This window comes from Microcaecilia unicolor, chromosome 13 (assembly GCF_901765095.1).
Source record: "Microcaecilia unicolor chromosome 13, aMicUni1.1, whole genome shotgun sequence".
In the NCBI taxonomy this organism is placed as follows: Eukaryota; Metazoa; Chordata; class Amphibia; order Gymnophiona; family Siphonopidae; genus Microcaecilia; species Microcaecilia unicolor.
The window spans coordinates 39,700,931-39,721,109 of NC_044043.1; the positions used below are offsets into that span (position 1 = coordinate 39,700,931).

At 43.6% G+C, this 20,179-nt stretch overlaps 1 protein-coding gene across 1 annotated transcript in view; it reads left to right on the forward strand.

The window, feature by feature from the left end:
- Positions 1-20,179, forward strand: part of LOC115482377 (P2X purinoceptor 5-like) — a 170,615-nt gene that overhangs the window by 57,551 nt on the left and 92,885 nt on the right. Inside the window, exon 4 of the mRNA XM_030222124.1 lies at positions 17,486-17,627. Coding sequence (XP_030077984.1) covers positions 17,486-17,627 — 142 coding nt within the window. The remainder of the gene's footprint in view (positions 1-17,485; positions 17,628-20,179) is intronic.

Sequence of the window (20,179 nt, forward strand, 5' to 3'; positions counted from 1 at the left end):
CAAGTTGTTTTTTTTGTGTATTCTTCGTTGTTTCAAATTCGTTAAGCACTTTTACGATTTAGATTTTTTAACGTTTGGTTGATGCATCTCCCCCTCAATCCAGCTATTACAGTGAGATTCCTTGGCCTGAAGGCCACAGGTCACAGCTGGAAAATGTTTAAAGTGAAATGTTTTAATTACTGACACTTAACAGGTAGTTTGTTGTTCAGATAATACATTTGGATAGTTCTGGAACATTTCATCAATGGTTCATTTATAACTCACTAATGAGCAGGTAGTCATCTTCACTTCAGGAGGAGCATATTGATCACAAAATCTGTGATCAAAACTATGGAAACCCCTTGATTTTTTTTTCTCTGGTTAAACTTTTTGGCTGGCTTATAAGGAGCAGAAAACAATGAAGTGGGCTTGCATGGGAACAAAGGAAAAGGCGGAGTCTCAAAACCAGAGGAAGCAAAGTTTATTGGTGGACTGGACACTGCATATATTTTGGTTAATTACCTGCGTCAGGGGTCTATACATAAAAAAATATAAAAATATAATTTAATAAAACATATACATTAACAAAAAATATATATATATATTAGGGCTGTACATTTAATGCGTTTGTAACATGCATTAATTGCATTACACTCCCGCTCCGTGCCCCGCTACCTGTCTCTCTCTCTGTCTCTCCCTTTTGTCCTTTCAGCATCCTCGTGGTATCTTTCTCTCCTGCTTCCTCTTCTGCTGCCCTGCCTTCTTCCCCCAAATGCCCACATGTACACACTCTGGCATCTCCCTCTTCTTCCCCTGATGGCCCTCCCAGCTTCCCTTTCCTGTCTGCAGCACTAGACACATGTTGCTTCTCTCTAATGCCGGGAGCCCTTCCTCTGTAGCTCCCACTTCCTCTGATGGAACTTCCTGTTTCTTGTCAGTGGGACACTACAAAGGGAGGGCTCTCGGCTTGAGAGAAGCAGTTTGCATGTAGTGCTGTAGACAATAAAGGCAAGCAGGGAGGGCTGGGGAGAGTCAGATACTCGAGTGCAGGAGGAAAGAGAGGCAGACAGATGCTGGGACCCACAGAAAAAGAACTGAAGAGATCTGAATTGGGGGTGAGGAGATGCAAGATGCTAGAGTGCAGACAAAAGGGAACAGAGATGCAGCCAAGCAGAGATGCCAGGATCTGAATAGGGGATGGGATAAACAAACAAGGGAGATGGTGCCCTAGGAGGGGAGGGGAGAGTAAATTGTGCCCATGGAGGGGAGGGAAATGGAAGGGAAGGGAAGAAAGAAGAGAGGAGATGGTGCTCAAGAAAGGGAGGGGAAGGGAAGAAAGGAGATGATGCCCATGGAGGGGAGCTTAAGGGAAGAGAAGAGATGGAACTAGACAGATTTCATGAGGAAGAAAGTTAAACTTGAACGATCGATATAGGGCAGGAAATGAAGAAGAAAGAAAATAAATAATGAATGGATAGGATGCCCTGAAAATAGAGCTCAGAGCACAGACAGAGGGAAGCAGAATCAGAAGCAGGGAACAAGTGATTATTTATTTATTTATTTACCGCCTTTTTGAAGGAATTCACTCAAGGCAGTGTACAGTAAGACAGTAAGAATAGGTCAAACATGAGCAATAGGCAATTACACCAGTAAAAATATTCAAACAATAATACAAAGTATGGCAAGAAAAATAAAATCACCAGACAAAAGTAAGAAAAATTATTTTATTTTCAGTTTAGTAATTGAAATGTTATTTTTGAGAATTTAGATTTGCTGTCTATATTTTGCACCGTACAGGAGGAAATGTAAGGGGGACTCTTCATGCAATTATACGATTAAAAATTTTAATAGCAATTAATCATGTGATTAAAACCTTTAATCAATGTGCAGCCCTACTTGTAACCTTCTCTTTCTCTAATTGCCCTCATGTGTCTGTTTTTTTAAATATTTGTAGTGTATTGTTTTTATCCTATTATTTGTTTCCTCCCCCACATAATACTATTTATACTGGAATTTCGAAGGCACTCCTTCGTCGCCTTCAGTCAGTATAGAATACAGCCCTAAGGATTTTCTCTTGAGCTAAAAACTATGATCATAGCACTCCCCTTTTTATTCAGAAACATTAGCTCCTAGTATATTACCATATCCAACCTAAAATGCAAACCTTTATTCACAAAACCTTGGCTACAGAGATCCCCCACTATTTATCCACTATGATAATTCATTATTCTCTTCCCCCCTGACTATTCCATCTGTGTCTGCAGCCAGATTAGAAACCACAAGACAATCAACTTTTTACTGCAGGGCTCCTTGGGAATTCACTGCCATCAGTGCTCCACCTGGAGTTATCTTTTCCAAAGCTCAAGACTGCTCTTAAGGCACATTTGTTTAACTTGGCCTTTGGAGAAAATAGAGAACATAATGGGCAGGAAACTACTTCCTGTATTGGATGAATGATTTTACTTTGGATCTATTGTATTTTAAGATGCAAATGTTGCAGTTCAATACTTCTCTATCCTATTTAGGTTTGCAGTTCTTTTTAAATTGTTTTTAATTTGTAAACCTCTGTATTATCTTTCAGGAACAGCGGTATATCAAATAAATATAAACCATAAATTTTATACTGACCATGGGGCTTATTTTCAAAACAGAAAAACGTTCAAAAAGTGGCACATTTGGACATTTTGATTGTCAAAATGTCCAACTCACTATTTTTAAACCCATTTATAAATGTTTTGCAATGCAGTTTATCAGCAGTACATCCAAGTCACAAGGGGGCATGTTGGGGCATTTCTTATACTTGGACGTTTTTCTTTCATATTGGAACAAAACAAAAATGTCCAGGACTACAATTTAGACATTTTGGTCTAGACCTGATTTTCTCACGACTACGTCACAAAAAGGTGCCTTAAATGACCAAATGACTACTGGAGGGTTTAAGGCATGAACCCTCCTTACTCCTGCAGTGGTCACTGACCACCTCTCAGCCTCCAAAGATGGAAAGAAACAGTACATACTATCACGCCCCTCACCTGTTTCCAGAAGCTCTCTAGGGTCCTGCAGCCTCCCGTGCCTGAAGAATCTGTTCTGCTTCCTGAAACTCTGCACTTCCTTTTTATAGTCCTGCTAATTGGCACTGACTGATAACATCATATCCTGAATAGATAACCGGACCAAATCACCAGGATGGAGTTGAGGAGCAGGATATCTCTTCTTGTCCTCCTGCTTCTGGTACCTCTCCACTGCCCAGACCAAGTTCATGCATGCTCTTCCAGAGATTAGAGAGTGGCTTAAATGTAGCCTCAGCAGCTGATATCGTAGACGTCTGGGGTACAAGCAAAGGTACCCTTGGGTGTTGCTCAAACACAATTTGAAACAGTAATGCACCAGAGGACTCATTCACATGATTGTTATAGCTGAACTCCACCCATGGTAACAACTGAGACCAGTCATTTTAGCTATGTAGGAAGAACTTCAAGATCTGGTTGACCCTCTCTATCCGGCTATTAGTCTGAGGATGATAGCCCAATGAAAAGTCTAACCTAATTTGTAAGGTCCTACAAAGGTCCCACCAGAATCTAGACATGAACTGGACTCCACAATCAGAAACTATAGTCGTTGGTAGGCTATGTAAATGAAAAATCTCCTTAAAGAAATGCTGAGCCAATGCTGGTGCTGAAGGTAGTCCGAGTAACAGAATAAAGTAGACCATTTTGGAGAATCAATCCATGACTACCCATGTGGTGGTGAATTCATTCGACTCAGGGAGGTCCTTAACGAAATCCATGTCTATGTGGACCGTTGGAGCCTCTGGTGTCGGAAGAGGTTGAATTAGGCCCCACAGATGAAAATGAGATGACTTATGATGGGCACAGACAGGAAAAGGGATCACAAAATCACGCACCTCCTTCTTTAACTGCGGCCACCAATAGGCTCAGGAAATAAGCTCCAATGTCTTGTGAACTCCGGGGTAATCACCCAGTTTGGACTTATGGCCTCATTTTAATACTGTGTCCCATAATTTCTTGGGCACCACTGTCTTGCCTGTAGGTATCAGAATGCAAACAGCCGCTAGGATGTTGGCTGGGTCCAGAATGGTCTGAAGGTCAGGACTTTCATCGGTAGGCTCAAAGGAACGGAAAAGGGTATCAGCCCTTTCTGCTGGAGGAAGACTACCCGAAAGTCAAATCGAGAGGAAAAGAGCAACCATTGGGCCTGGCGGGGGTTGAACCTTCGGGTCTCCTGAAGATAAAGAAGGTTCTTGTGGTACGTGGTGACAGTGAAGGGATATTTGGCTCCCTTGATGAAATGGCACCATTCCTCCAAGGCCATCTTAATGGCTAATAACTCCTGATCTCTAATAGTGTAAGTCCCTTCTGCAGGCGTGAAGTTTCTAGGAAAAAAAAAGACGTAAGTTATTAATTTACCCTTGACATCGGATTGAGAGAGGATGGCCCTGGCTCCTATGGAGGAAGCATCGACTTCTACAAAAAAGGCCTTCTTGGGATCCAGTTGATTAAGCACTGGGGCTGCAGTGAAAGACTGTTTCAAGAGGTCTAAAGCTAGTACTGCCTCTTCAGGCCAGTCCTAAGTATTAGCTTCCTTCTGAGTTAGGGCGGTGAGGGGTGTAGCCATGAATAAACTGTTGGTAGTAGTTTGTGAAGCCCAGAAAACATAAGACTTGCCGCTTCTGGGGGCAAAGCCAGTCATGAATGGCTGTTAGCTTTGTGGGATCCATCTTAAGGCCCTGGTCAGATATGATATAGCCTAAGAAAGGCAACTCATTCCACTCAAAAGAGCACTTTTCCAGTTTAGTGTACAGACAATTCTCATGGAGACATTGCAAGACCTGTTTTATATGTTCCTGATGTTGGGCTAACATCTTGGCATATATTAATATGACATCCAAATAAAACATAACACAGTTCTGTAGCAGATCCCAGAAGATGCCATTCACAAAATTTTGGAAGACAGCTTGGATGTTAGAGAGCCACAACGGCATCACTAGGTATTCATAGTGACCATCTCTAGTGTTAAAGGCCGTATGCCACTTATCTCCTTTGCGGATGCGAATCAAGTTATAGGCTCCCATCAGGCCCAGCTTGGTGACGATGCAGGCTCCTTGTAGATGGTCAGATATCAATGGGAGTGGGTATTTGTTCTTAACCGTAATGGCATTCAGTCTTTGGTAATCGATACAAAGGTGTAGGGTACCATCTTTCTTCCTTTCAGAGAAGAAGCCAGCACCTCTATAAGTTCGATGTAAGATAGGCCGACATAGCCTGGATTTTGGGAACAGAAAGCGGGTAAACCCTTCCCCGTGGTGACATATTGCCCAGCACGTAGAAATATTATCAGAAATTAGGGAGGCTAACAAACTGGGCAACACAATAATAATGGGAGATTTCAATTACCCCAATATTGACTGGGTAAATGTAACAGCAGGACGTGCTAGGGAGGTAAAATTCCTTGACAAAATCAAGGATTGCTTTATGGAGCAGCTGGTACAGGAGCTGACAACAGAAGGAAAATTTCTAGACCTACTCCTTAGTGGATCGCATGATCTGGTGCGGGAGGAAATGGTGACGGGGCCGCTTGATAACAGTGATCATAATATGATCAGATTTGATATTAGCTTTGGAGTAAGTATACGCAGGAAATCTGATATGTTAGCGTTTAACTTTCAAAAGGGAGACTATGATAAAATGAGAAGAACGGTGAAAAAAAAAACGTAGAGGAGTGTCTACGAGGGTCAAAAGTTTACATTAGGCATGGATGCTGTTCAAAAATATCATCCTGGAAGCCCAGGCCAAATATATTCCGCATATTAAAAAAGGAGGGAGGAAGACCAAACGACAGCCAGCATGGTTAAAAAGTAAGGTGAAGGGAAGCTATTAGAGCAAAAGAAAATCCTTCAGAAAATAATAAGAAACAGCATCAGGAATGTCAAGTCAAATGTAAAACGCTGATAAGGAAGGCAAAGAGGGACTTTGAAAAAAAGATTGTGTTGGATGCAAAAGCACATAGTAAAAAAATTTGTAAAGGTATGTTAAAAGCAAGAAGCCGGCAAAAGAATCAGATGGACCGCTAGATGACCGAGGGGTAAAAGGGGCAATCAGGGAAGACAAAGCCATAGCAGAGAGATTAAATGAATTCTTTGCTTCGGACTTCACCGAGGAAGATTTGGGAGAGATACCGGTGCCAGAAATGGTATTCGAAGCTGACGAGTCAGAGAAACTGAATGAAATGTCTATAAACCTAGATGATGTAATGGGACAGTTTGACAAATTGAACAGTAGCAAATCTCCTGGACCAGATGGTATTCATCCCAGAGTACTGATAGAATTGAAAAATGAACTGGAGGAACTGTTGTTAGTAATATGTAATTTATCTTTAAAATCGACCGTGATATCGGAAGATTGGAGGGTAGCCTGTGTAACGCCTATATTTTAAAAAGGTTCCAGAGGGGATCCGGTAAATTATAGACCAGTGAGCCTGATGTCGGTGCCGGGCAAAATGATAGAGACTATTATAAAGAACAAAATTACAGAGCACATTCAAAAGCATGGATTAGTGAGATAAAGCCAACATGGATTAAGTGAAGGGAAATCTTGCCTCACCAATCTATTACATTTCTTTGAAGGGGTGAACAAACATGTTGATAAAGGCGAGCCGGTTGATATTGTGTGTCTGGATTTTCAAAAGGCGTTTGACAAAGTACCTCATGAAAGGCTCCAGAAGAAATTGGAGAGTCATGGAATAGGAGGTAATGTCCTATTGTGGATTTAAAACTGGTGAAAGGATAGAAAACAGAGAGTAAGGTTAAATGGTCAGTATTCTCAATGGAGAAGGGTAGATAGTGGGGTTCCTCAGGGGTCTGTGCTGGGACTGCTGCTTTTTAACATATTTATAATGATCCAGAGATGGGAGTAACTAGTGAGGTAATTAAATTTGCTGACGACACAAAGTTATTCAAAGTGATTAAATTGTGAGAGGATTGTGAAAAATTACAAGAGGGCCTTACGAGACTGGGAGACTGGGCATCTAAATGGCAGATGACGTTTAATGTGAGTAGTGCAAAGTGATGCATATGGGAAAGATAGCGATAGAGGCTAAAACACATAGTAAAAAAAATTTCAGGTATATTAAAAGCAGGAAACCGGCAAAAGAATCGGTTGGGCCACTGGATGACCGGGGAGTAAAAGGGGCACTCAGGGAAGATAAAGAAATAGCGGAAGGATTAAATGAGTTCTTTCCCTCGGTCTTCACCGAGGAAGATTTGGTTGGGATACCAGTGCCGGACAGGATATTCGAGGCTGACGAGTCGGAGAAACTTAATGAAATCTCTGTAAACCTGGAGGATGTAATGGGACAGTTCTGCAAGCTAAAGAGTAGCAAATTTCCAGGGCCGGATGGCATTCATCCCAGTGTACTGATGGAACTAAAAAATGAGCTTGCGGAACTACTGTTGTTGATATGTAATTTATCCTTAAAATTGAGCGTGGTACCAGAAGATTGGAGGGTCGCTAATTTTTTAAGAAAGGCTCCAGGGGAGATCCTGGGAATTAGATCAGTGAGTCTGATGTCGGTGCCGGGCAAAATGGTAGAGACTATCATTAACAACAAAATAACAGAGCACATTATAAAGCATGTACTGATGAGACAAAGTCAGCATGGATTTAGTGAAGGGAATTCTTGCCTCACCAATATACTGCATTTCTTTTAAGGGGTAAACAAACGTCGACAAAGGTGAGCCGGTGGATATTGTATATCTGGATTTTCAGAAAGTGTTTGACAAAGTCCCTCATGAAAGGCTCCAGAGGAAATTGGAGAGTCATGGGATCGGAGGTAGTGTATTGTTATGGATTAAAAACTGGTTGAAAGATAGGAAACAAAGAGTAGGGTTAAATGGTCACTATTCGCAATGGAGAAGGGTAGTTAGTGGGGTCTCTCAGGGATCTGTGCTGGCACCGTTGCTTTTTAACATTTTCATAAATGACCTGGAGGTGGGGGTAACTAGCGAGGTTATCAAATTTGCTGATGACACAAAGTTGTTCAAGGTCGTCAAATCGCGGGAAGATTGTGAAAAGTTGCAGGAAGATCTTGTGAGACTAGGAGACTGGGCATCTAAATGGCAGATGACATTTAATGTGAGCAAGTTGAAAGTGATGCATGTGGGAAAGAGGAACCCAAACTATAGCTATATCATGCAAGGTTCAGCGTTAAGAGTTACGGAACGAGAAAGGGACCTGGGAGTCATCATTGATATGTTGAAATCTTCTGCTCAGTGTGCTGCTATGGCTAAGAAAGCAAATAGAATGTTAGGTATTATTAGGAAAGGGATGGAAAACAAAAATGAGGATATTATATTGCCACTGTATCGATCCATGGTGCGACTGCACCAAGAGTATTGTGTTCAATTCTGATCGCCACACCTCAAAAAAGATATAGTGGAATTAGAAAAGGTGCAGAGAAGGGCAACGAAGATGATTAAGGGGATGGGATGACTTTCCTATAAGGAAAGGCTAAAGCAGCTGGGGCTCTTCAGCTTGGAGAAATGGTGGCTGAGGGGTGATATGATAGAGGCATATAAAATAATGAGTGGAGTGGAACAGATAGATGTGGAGCGTCTGTTTATGCTTTCCAAAAATACTAGGGCAAGGGGGCATGCGATGAAGCTAGAGTGCAGTAAGTTTTAAAACAAATAAGAGGACATTTTTCTTTATTCAGAGCGTAATTCGACTCTGGAATTCATTGCTGGAGAATGTGGTTAAAGCGGTTAGCTTAGCAGAGTTTAAGAAAAGTTTGGACGGCTTCCTGAAGGAAAAGGCCATAGAATGTTATAAATGGATGTAGGGAAAAATCCACTATTCCTGGGACAAGCAGTACAAAATGCTTTGCTCCGTGGATTTTGTCGGGTGATTGTGACCTGGATGGGCCACTGTTGGAGACAGGGTGCTGGGCTAGATGGACCTTTGGTCTGTCCCAGTGTGGCAATGCTTATGTCTTATGAAAGAGGAACCCGAACTATAGCTACGCAATGCAAGGTGAATCACCGAACAAGAAAGGGATCTCGGCATCATTGTTGATGATACGTTGAAATCCTCGGCTCAGTGGGCTGTGGCGGCTAAGAAAGCAAATAGCATATTAGGTATTATTAGGAAAGGAATGAAAAACAAAAGTGAGGATGTTATAATGCCTTTGTATCAGTCAAGGTGCGACTGCACCTCAAATATTGTGTTCAGTTGTGGTCGCTGCATCTCAAAAAAGATATAGTGGACTTAGAAAAGGTACCGAGAAGGGCGATGAAAATGTTAAAGGGGATTGGATCACTTCCCCATGAGGAAAGGCTGAAGCGTCTAACTAGTGCTCTTCAGCTTGGAGAAGAGACGGCTGAGGGGAGATATGATAGATAATGAGTGGAGTGGAATGGGTAGATGTGAATCGTTTGTTTACTCTTTCCAAAAATACTAGGTCTAGGGGGCATACGATGAAGCTACAAACTAGTAAATTTAATACGAATTGGAGAAAATGTTTCTTCACTCAACGTGTAATTAAACTCTGGAATTCATTGCCAGAGAATGTGGTAAAGGTGGTTAGCTTAGCGGGGTTTTAAAAGGGTCTGGACGCCTTTCTAAAGGAAAAGTCCATAGACTATTATTAAACTGACTTAGGGAAAATCCACTGCTTATTTATGGGATAAGCAGCTTATTGAGTTTTCTGGGATCTTGCCAGATATTTGTGACCTGGATTGGCCACTGTTGGAAACAGGATGCTGGGCCTGATAGACCTTTAGTCTGTCCCAGTGTGGCAATACTTACGTACTTATGAGATCAGTGGGACAGTCATACTCCTGATGAGGGGGAAGAATTTCCACTTGCTTCTTGGAAAATATGTCAGCATAAATCACATAGGCCGGAGGCAGACCATCCGGGTTATCCATATACAAAAAGCCAGGATCATCCCTGGAGATACAGTGTCAAGGCAGCAGCGCTGGCAAGGCCTACTCCGTGCAACAAGTTCCCCGTGGGCCCAGTCTATTACTGGGTTATGCTTTTGTAACCAGGGTAGGCTCAAAATGATAAGGTTTATGAATGTCAGAAGAACGTACAGGACAATAGCCTCCCTGTAGAGGAACACAGTTCATAAGCATAGGGGAACCGTCTTGGCCTTAATATGTCTGAATATTCCCATACACCGAGGAAACCGGAATAGCTCTTGGGAAATCCTGGGTAGGGGTTTTGTAATGTCAGACAAGAGCCTCATCAATAAAATTTTCCCTTGCTCTGGAGTTGATAAAGACCTCAGTGGTAGTTAGTTCATAGTCTAATTCTAAAGAAGCGGGAACTGCATGCAGGGAATCTGGACAACACAAACTAGTGCTGTTTCCCCAGCCATGGCTATGCCTAACAGTTTACTGAGTTGTTAGGGCATTTAAGAACGTAGTGGCCTTTTTCACCACAATACGGCACAAATTCAACAACCAGTGTCTCTGCTTCTCCTGTTCAGAAAGGGACGATTGGTCCGCTTGCATAGGCTCCCCTGAATCTGAAGGTCTAGAGTCCTTGATAGGGGCACGCAGGGCATGCTGAAAGTTAGGCGCCAGATGAACTGCCTTGTGGGAGGATTGCAATTCTGGGGCCCACTCTTGGAACTGGATATCCACTTGGTTACAAAGGCTGATGAGGTCATTCAGTGACAAGGGAAGATCCCATCCAGCCAGTTCATCCTTTATTTGGGGCACCAACTCCTGTCAGAAGACCACCACCAGGCTGTCATTGTTCCAATTTAGCTCTGAAGCCAAAGTGCAAAATAATTTCCAAGGGTTTGTGACCCTTGTTTCAGCTAAAGAATTGCTCAAGGAAACCATTCAGGTTACTGAGTATTGGGTTGCTTCATTCCCAAAGTGGGGATGCTCAAGCAAGGGCTTGGCCCGACAACAAAGATAATGATGTATCCCACTCGGACCCTATCAGAAGCTAAGTCCCTAGCCTAGAGTTAAAAAATTATCATACATTGGTTGATAAAACTTCTACAGGTTTTAGGACTCCCATTGTAGCAAGGGGGAGCCACAAGCCTGACTCCTGATGCTGCGGATGTGGCTACAGGAGCTGAACTGGAGAGGCAGAGGCCTGTGTTGTCATAGGCATCTGGAGATGGTCTTTGCGGGTAGTCAGGTCCCAGACGAAGCCAGAGAGTTGCTGGAGTTGGAGGGACAATTGCTGAAACAGCTACAAGGCCAGTGACTTGCCCGAACTCATGACCTTGGCAATCTTTCACAGTTCAGGATAGGTGAGCACTTGGACCGCAGTCAGGTTGATACCACCCATCCAACCCAAAGGCTAGGCAGGCTCTGGCTGATGGCAGGCGAGTCATGCTCTAGCAAAGAGTCAGATAGTGAATGGCTCAGAAAAGAGCCCTTTGGAGCATGCCTGACCTAGGAGTAGCTCTGAAAAGAGCCCTTTGGGGGCAGGCAAGGCAGGCCTGATAGGGTCCGGGCCTGTTGGTGGCTATGAAAAGAGCCCTTGGGGGACAGGGTCAGAACCTAGGAGTAGCGGATACCCACAGAGCTGGAGGTCCGAAGATCTGAGGGCCTGGAAAGAGGCAGGAAAGAGGTAGAAGACGTTAAAGAGGACAAGGCTGTGACACGGACTTGAGACAAGGCTGGAACAAAACTACAGATGGAGCAGGAACTGGACTGGAAGCAAGGCACAAACAAAGCTGGAGACAGAGAAGGAACAGGACTTGAAGCAAGGCAGGAACAAAGCTGGAGATGGAGCAGTAATGGGACTGGAAGCAGGGCAGGAACCAGGCTGGAGACATAACAGAAACAGGACTGGAATCCTCAGGAGAGCAGTTGCCAAGGCACTAGAGAGAACCAAGGACCTCCCCTACAGGAAGTGGGGCATTACTTGGCATCCTGGAACTCGCGGCTACTGCCCTTTTAAGGACAGTGTATCAGCGCATGAGCGCCTCAGGAGGTGCCAGAGTTGATCGTGCCAGCAACCCGCCTCAGTTGACAGATTGCTGAATGCCTCAAAAACACTGCAGGGGCCAAGGTATGCCCGGATACAGGAGGTAAGTTGGGACACAGAGCACGGCTATGGCCATGACAATGTGTGACAGTATTCTGTACATTTGCATCATCATCTTTATTAAGCATAAACATGACTCAAAAGAACTTACAAAGTATACAAGAACTCTTCAAAGTGTAAGATTACTGCATGCAATGGACTCTTACCTGCATGTAGAGCCCAACAACATTCGACAATACACAGAACTGTAGAACATCGCCATAAACCTTGGAATGGCTAACTGCCCCAACATGGGACCCTATTCAACCTCCATCAGACAAACAGAAGGGGGGTTGAAACAGTCTTGGAAGAAATGAGGTATGCTAGAACAAGTTTTCTTTTATATTCACCCCCTATTGCTAACACTAAACCCTTTACAATGAACTTTAGACAATTAACTTTAGACATGCAGAGTACCCTCCCTCCACCACAACTGCAACCCCTGGTCTATCGGTGAACACTGAAAAAGAGAGGGGGGATTCTATCTGTTTAACAAAAGACTACAATCTCTGTGTGGAAGTGTCCAGTCATCTTCATGTTCTGCACCTTTGCACTCCATTAGTGCTGTGTCAGAAAGAAATCTTTTCCATTGCAAAAACCCTGGAGTTCATTTTTCCCTACAAAAAAAAAAAAAAAGCAACAGTATTACCCTTCTTCCTATGACATGAGCTTTCTTCACAAACAACCTTTGGCCCTCTAAAAAGAGAGCTCAGTTTGCTCCTCCTTGAAAAAGTAGAGGGGTGAAATGAAAAACTATCATAAAATAAGGAAGTACAGAAGGTGAAAATCTGTTCCCAAAAGCCCCTGCTTTGGGCATTTCCAAAATGTGTGACCCAAAGTTGTCTTCTAGACAAAGTTCAAGATTAATAGGTCTTTATTTATTTTTTAAAAAACCCAGATACATTCTTCGCACACAGTATACAGGATGCACTTTACTAAGAATCCCAACTCAGGCCGTGTTTCGGTGCAAATGCCTTCATCAGTGGACCTGTCAAAATGACATAATGCACGATACTGCAAGCTGGTATCATATTTAAAACGCAAAAGCAATGTGCTTATCTGAGTGGTGTCTTTAGAGGGTGTCACCTACTCAGTCCAAACTTTATTGCAGTACCTTCCAGGCACAATAGATGGAAGCATGGAAGCAACTGTCTACATGTATAACAGAGGACTTTAAGTATCCTGTGCAGAGCTACCATCTGTCCTCAACCAGTAAACTGCTCCAACACTGTCTTCATGGTGATGTGCTTTGAGCTGTTTGTGGGTGACCCATGAAGGTCAGACAGATGACCGGATCCTCAGCAGCCCTGGGACACAGCTCCATCAATGCCAATACAGAGATCTCTACATTAGAGTCCTCTGCTGTACATGTAGACATTTGTTTCCACGCTTCCATCTACTGTGTCTGAAGGGTACTGCAATAAATTTTGGACGAATAAGTGACACCCTCTAAAGACACCACACAGATAAGCACATTGCTTTTGCGTTTTAAATACGATACCAACTTGCAGTATTGTGCATTATGACACTTTGACAGGTTCCCTGATGAAGGCATTTGTGCTAAAGAATGACCAGTATTGGGATTCTTAGTCAAGTGCATCCTGTATACTGCATGCAAAGATTGTAGCTGTTTTTTTGTAAATAAAGACCTTTTAATCTTGGACTTTGGCTAGGTGGCTTCCACTCCTGTGTTTTGAACTGCTGTCCGCTTGTGGAAGTTTTTTCCTTTTGCTTGTGTTTGCCAAAGTTACCTTCACAATACCACGCTTGGGACAGCTGCAATTAGTGTCCAAATGTGCCTTGAAGGATCTCCAAGGCAATACATGGGATCTAGGTAAGAATTTCTATTCTAACTCTCTTAGCAACATATTAATAGACAATTCTGGAATACCAACTAAGTTCCTCTATAGTAGATCGATCGCACTGTTAAATCCCAGATCCTTGCTCCACACTTCAGCCAGACTTTCTAAACATAGCCCTAGGAGGCTATCCAACAAATATTGATGGACCTTTGGTCTTCCCTCTGTATTATGTGTCTTCACAAAATATTTAGCTATTGTAGCTGCAGATCCCTGAAAATAAGGCCATTATGTCTTCCCTTTTCACAATGACTGGCTAATTTCTACTCCATCACAGTGGATGAGACACTGTGTTTTGTCCTTGTTTAATTTGAAACGGAAGACCTGAGCCCAATGTTCTAAGGTGGAGAAGCAGGCATCAATGAGATGAACAATTTCTGACACGGTGGAGCGAGAGGGAATGTAGACTGTAATATTGTCGGCATAGATGAAAGGGTTAAGGTCCAGTTTTGAGAGAGCAGCAGCTAAAGGCATCAACATAATATTGAATAAGGCTGGTGAAAGTGGGGAGCCCTGCGGAACCCCACAGGAGGCCTTCCACGGATCAGAAGTAACCGAGTTCGCTGAGACCTGGTTAGATGCTTCTCCCCCTGCATACTCCTTGTATATTCTTCTAAGTTTTCCTATTCTGTATTTTATTTAATGTTTGTAAGCCACATTGTGCCTGCATGAGTGGGAAAATGTGGGATATAAGTGAACAATAAATAAATAAATAAACATGGAAAAATTCCCACTAATGTTCTACAGTTCATTTGGGCCCATTTAGACACTGCTGTGGCAGGAGCTTTCTTATCAGAAAACAGACTTCAGTCTCTTCAGCTTATTGAAAACAACATTTCTCACGTGCACGCCACTTCAGCTTTCACTTTTCTTCAACTTCTAGGTCATGTGATGGCAACTATTTATGTTGTCTCTCTAGCCAAAATGCATATGCATCATCTTCAGTGGCACCTAAAGCTGCATTGGAACCAACATCTTCAGCTCCTCTGCAAAAAGGCGCCACTGTCAAACACAGTTCATCTTTCACTGCAGTGGTGGCTTCAACTCACCCACTTCAGTGTGGATTGCCCCTTTCAGCTGTAGCTACAATGTCTAACCCTAACAACACATCTTTCTTCACTGTCTGGAGTCCTTAAGAACAGACTGCTTATCAGCCTTCTAGAACTCAAATCTGTTTTCAGTGCACTTCAAAACTTGTTCATCTTGGATTCATTCCACAGTTCTCATCAGGCCAGACAAGTAGCACAAGCAGGGCAGTTTGAGAACCCTCAGGAAGCTTTAAAAATTTGGGTCCTCGCTGGTGGGTGGTGGGAAGGAGGGTGGGGTGGGGTGGGGTTTTTCCTGGCTGGGGGGGGGGGGGGGGTAAGGGGATATGGAAGGTGGGGGGAATACAAAAATCTTCTTGTTAAAAAATCGAGAAGCACTTTGTTAGTTAATCATATGTAATGGAGAGTTCATGAGGTGTATTGTATTCTATAACTTAAAAAAAAATTGGGGTCCTCGCAGTCCAACTAAATGTTTCCCTACGGACTGCTTACCTTCTGGGACAAGAAAAACAGATAGAAAATTTCTTCAGTCACAAGTTAAATCCACACGAGTGGTCCATAGACCACAACACTGTTTTGATGCTATTCAACCTATGGGGAACATCCTCCATGGATCTCTTTATCTCACAGGAGAATGCACAGTATGCTCATTTCTGCTCCCTATGCCCAAGTCCCACAGAGTTGCATCAGAAGCATCCACCACTCCTTGGAATCAGAATCTCCTGTACACCTTTTCTCCATTCCCCCTAATCTCAAGGGTACTTCAGAAAGTTCACACAGCTGGCCAAAACAATGAAATCACTGGTACAGTGTTCTGGTCTGATAAAGTGCTGCTCCACAGGAGTAGGAACCCGGCTGGCACCAGCATTCTTCATGTTACTGTATGTCTATGCAGCACTTTACCAGACCAGAACACTGTACCAGTGATTTCATAGTAAGGATCCTGAAAGGTAACTTTAAAACAATACAGGAACGTAAGACCTTTGAAGTCAGAATGATTGAATATTTTGACACCCAACAGACAGGACTTAACAAGGACCTGGGTTTTCTAGCCCATTATAAACCATAAAGTTGTATTTCTCTGTTTATCACCCTCCTCTCACCTACCCACACCCATCCTGTTAGACTATCAATGAAATGCTTTGATGTCCCCTTGCATACCTCCTACCCACCCCTACCCTCCCACCCTGTCAGACTGTCAAAGTAATGCTTGGATGTTTCATTTATATATACTATCTGCTACCACATTTGCTTATTTCCGATCTGACGAAGAAGGGCAACCTTCGAAAGCTAATCAAGAAATGTATTGAGTTCTGTCCAATAAAAAAGGTATCATCTTATTTTCTTTTCCATGTTTTATTTTGTTTGATTTCTATTGATAACCTTTAAGAGTGGACTAACACGGCTACCACACCTCTCCACCAAAGAACCCTGGCAAACTAGATTTATCAGTGCATTTCCTTTTGCTGTACACTCACAGGCCTAACACCTCCTGGACCACCAACTTGGTGCAAAAATTGCATTGGTAGCTAACCCTAAACAAGCCTCAATTACAGACATCTGCAAAGCTTGGCACATGGACTTCAGTTCATTCACTGCTCAGGATGCTGTATTTGGACAGGCTGTTCTCTGTAATCTCTTCTCTCCACGGCAAATCAGCTCCTTCACTACACCTTCCTCCTTCCATCATTTTACCACTGGGCCACTGCAACAACAAAAATTTTGTGATCTTTAGCTTGTAACTCACCTAAAGTATACCCACATTCCACGGTTCTCTCTGCAGAGAAACAAAAGTTGCTTACCTATAATGAGGGTTCTCCATAGACAGCAGGGGAATGAAACCACACTCACTCACCCACCATCACCTTTAGAAAAAAGAGAGTATAAGAAACAGAAAGAGGAAGAATATAAAGATATGAGCAGATTTAGCTCTAATATAGTGTAAGGAGGAGTTGGGAGACCAAGACAGCACAGGAACCCTCGTTCATGCTCAAAGAACTCTTCACAAATTTATCTGAGCTACTAGAGATCTCTGGCACACACAGTTCCATCAGATGACATTACCTAGAGTATGGCTGCATTCCTCTGCTGCCTGTTGCATCTGCTCAGAATAACTTATATATTGTTATTGTGCCAACAGACATTCCTTGGGACCTTGGGCAAGTTGTTGAACCCTCCATTCCTTCAGGCACAAACTTAGATTGTAATCCCTCCATGGACAAGGAATTACCTACTATACCCAATTGTAACTTGCCTTGAACTACTACAGAAAATGTGAATTAAATCCAAATAAAAAAATTATCTAGCATGACCTCAATGTTCTATAAATGTAGTGATATTCTAAAACTTATCCCCTGGCATAACGGGATCAGATATCCTCCCAAGCTTACCTGAATGTCTTTTTCTTGCTGCAAGAGATAAAGTGCAGAAGATGAAATATCTCCAAATGTTTTGCCACTAGTGAAGCTCAGTGATTTTATATAATGAAGTCCCCATTAACAATTCACATCTTCTTTTTTTATTACAGACGCAACCTTGTTGAGACAATTACTAGCAACACTCTGAAGTCATGTATCTATCACAAAACAAAAGCTCCACTTTGCCCTGTGTTCAGACTGGGATACATTGTGAACGAATCAGGGCAACAGTTTGATAAAATAGCCTATAAGGTACGGTATGCTGAGCTTCACTGAGATAGCTGATCTCATTTATACAATAGACATTTTTTTCACGGAGAGGGTGGGTGGTGGATTCTTGGAATGCCCTCCCGCGGGAGGTGGTGGAGATGAAAACAGTAACGTAATTCAAAAACGTATGGGATAAACATAAAGGAATCCTGTTCAGAAGGAATGGATCCACAGAAGCTTAGTGGAGATTGAGTGGCAACACAGGTAATTGGGAAGCAAAGCTAGTGCTGGGCAGACTTCTACAGTCTGTGCCCTGAAAATGGCATGGACAAGTCAAGGTCAGATATACATATAAAGTAGCACATATAATGAGTTTCTCTTGTTGGCCAGACTGGATGGACTGTACAGGTCTTTATCTGCCGTCTACGACATCTATCCTCAGCAATGAGTGTTTATATGGAGAAGCGCTGGTTTGCAGATATGAAAATAAAGAGGTTCCAAACTCAACAGTTAAGCTGTTTTCTGGGTATTAGGAGGATTGTGTTAGTAATTTTCATCATTGAGCTACTTTGAGAGTAATTAACAGGTTATGGGTTTCCAGGAGATGAGAGCTCTCTATGAAGGACAGACATTACAGTATTGTGCCTGTCCATCTAAAAATTCATTATGAGGTGAAGATTTATACCAGACAATATTCAGCCGGCAACAGTCAGTCTCTTTTTAAACACAGACCGTTGATGGCTAAACTAGCCCTGGATATTCAACCAGGGCCCACATAACTTGTGTACTTTTTTTTTAAACCATCAATCTTCCTCCCAGGCCCTGAAAATCCTCCCTCCCCCTCACCTATCACCATTCAGAATCCCTCCAACCCTCCCGTGGTCTACGTAGGTCTAGGTGGTCGAAGTGGGGTCAATGGGGGAAGGAGCACCTAGACCTACGTAGACCACGGGAGGGTTGGGGGGGATTCTGAATGGAGATAGGTGAGGAGGAGGGAGGATTTTTCAGGGCCTAGAAGCCCATTTGTGCTGCCCCTTGAGGCAAGCTGCTGTGAGAAGTCATGACAGCCATTTTCCTGTGGCAGCTACAAAGGGCAGGAGTAAGTGAGCTTCACTCCTGCCACCATCACACCCATTAGACCACCAGGGATAGGAGATAGGCCCCGGGAAGATCTATCTAGACCGGGGAGGTGGGGGGGGTTCTTACTATTATGGGCTGGGAGGGGGGCTTGATGAAAAAACCCAAAAATGTTATGTGGGTCCTGGCCGATATTCAGTGCTGGGTCCTGCATAGCTAAGCGGGTGAAATTAGGACAAGTTTTGAGCTGTACTAATTTCAGCCACTTAGTTATGCAGGTCCTGGCACTGAATATTGCCTGCACCCGCATAACCACCAGCTCCTCCCCAGTGCCACCCCTTGTACTGCCCCTGACCTGCCTTCTTTTAACATCACTACTACTACTACTTAACATTTCTAGAGCGCTACTAGGGTTACGCAGCGCTGTACAGATTAACAAAAAGGACAGTCCCTGCTCCAAGGAGCTTACAATCTAATGAGCGAAATGTCAAGTAGGCGCAGTCTAGATTTCCTGAATAGAGGTATGATGGTTAGGTGCCGAAGGCGACATTGAAGAGGTGGGCTTTGAGCAAGGCTTTGAAGATGGGCAGGGAGGGGGTCTGGCGTATGGGCTCAGGGAGTTTATTCCAGGCATGGGGTGAGGCGAGGCAAAAAGGGCGGAGCCTGGAGTTGGCGGTGGTGGAGAAGGGTACTGACAGGAGGGATTTGTTTTGAGAACGGAGGTTACGGGTAGGAATGTAAGGGGAGATGAGGGTAGAGAGGTAGGGAGGGGCTGTAGATCGAGTGCATTTGTAGGTTAATAGGAGAAGCTTAAATTGTATGTGGTACCTGATCGGAAGCCAGTGAAGTGACTTGAGGAGAGGGGTGATACGAGTGTACCGGTTTAGGTGGAAGATAAGACGTGCAGCAGAGTTTTGAACGGACTGAAGGGGGGATAGATGGCAAAGTGGGAGGCCAGTGAGGAGTAGGTTGCAGTAGTCAAGGCGAGAGGTAATGAGAGAGTAGATGAGAGTTCGGGTGGTGTGCTCAGGCAGGAAGGGGCGAATTTTGCTGATGTTATAGAGGAAGAAGCGACAGGTCTTGGCTATCTGCTGGATATGCGCAGAGGAGAGGGAGGAGTCAAAGATGACCCCGAGGTTGCGGGCAGATGAGACGGGGATGATGAGGGTGTTATCAACAGAGATAGAGAGTGGAGGGAGAGGAGAAGTGGGTTTGGGAGGGAAGACAATAAGCTCGGTCTTGGCCATGTTCAGTTTCAAGTGGCGGTTGGACATCCAGGTCGCAATGTCGGCTAACCAGGCCGATACTTTAGCCTGGGTTTCTGCAGTGATGTCTGGTGTGGAGAGATAAAGCTGGGTGTCATCAGCATAAAGATGATATTGGAACCCATGGGAGGAGATTAGGGAACCCAGGGAGGAGGTGTAGATTGAGAAAAGAAGGGGTCCAAGGACAGATCCCTGAGGAACTCCAACAGAGAGCGGAATGGGGGTGGAGGAAGAACCCTGAGAATGTACTCT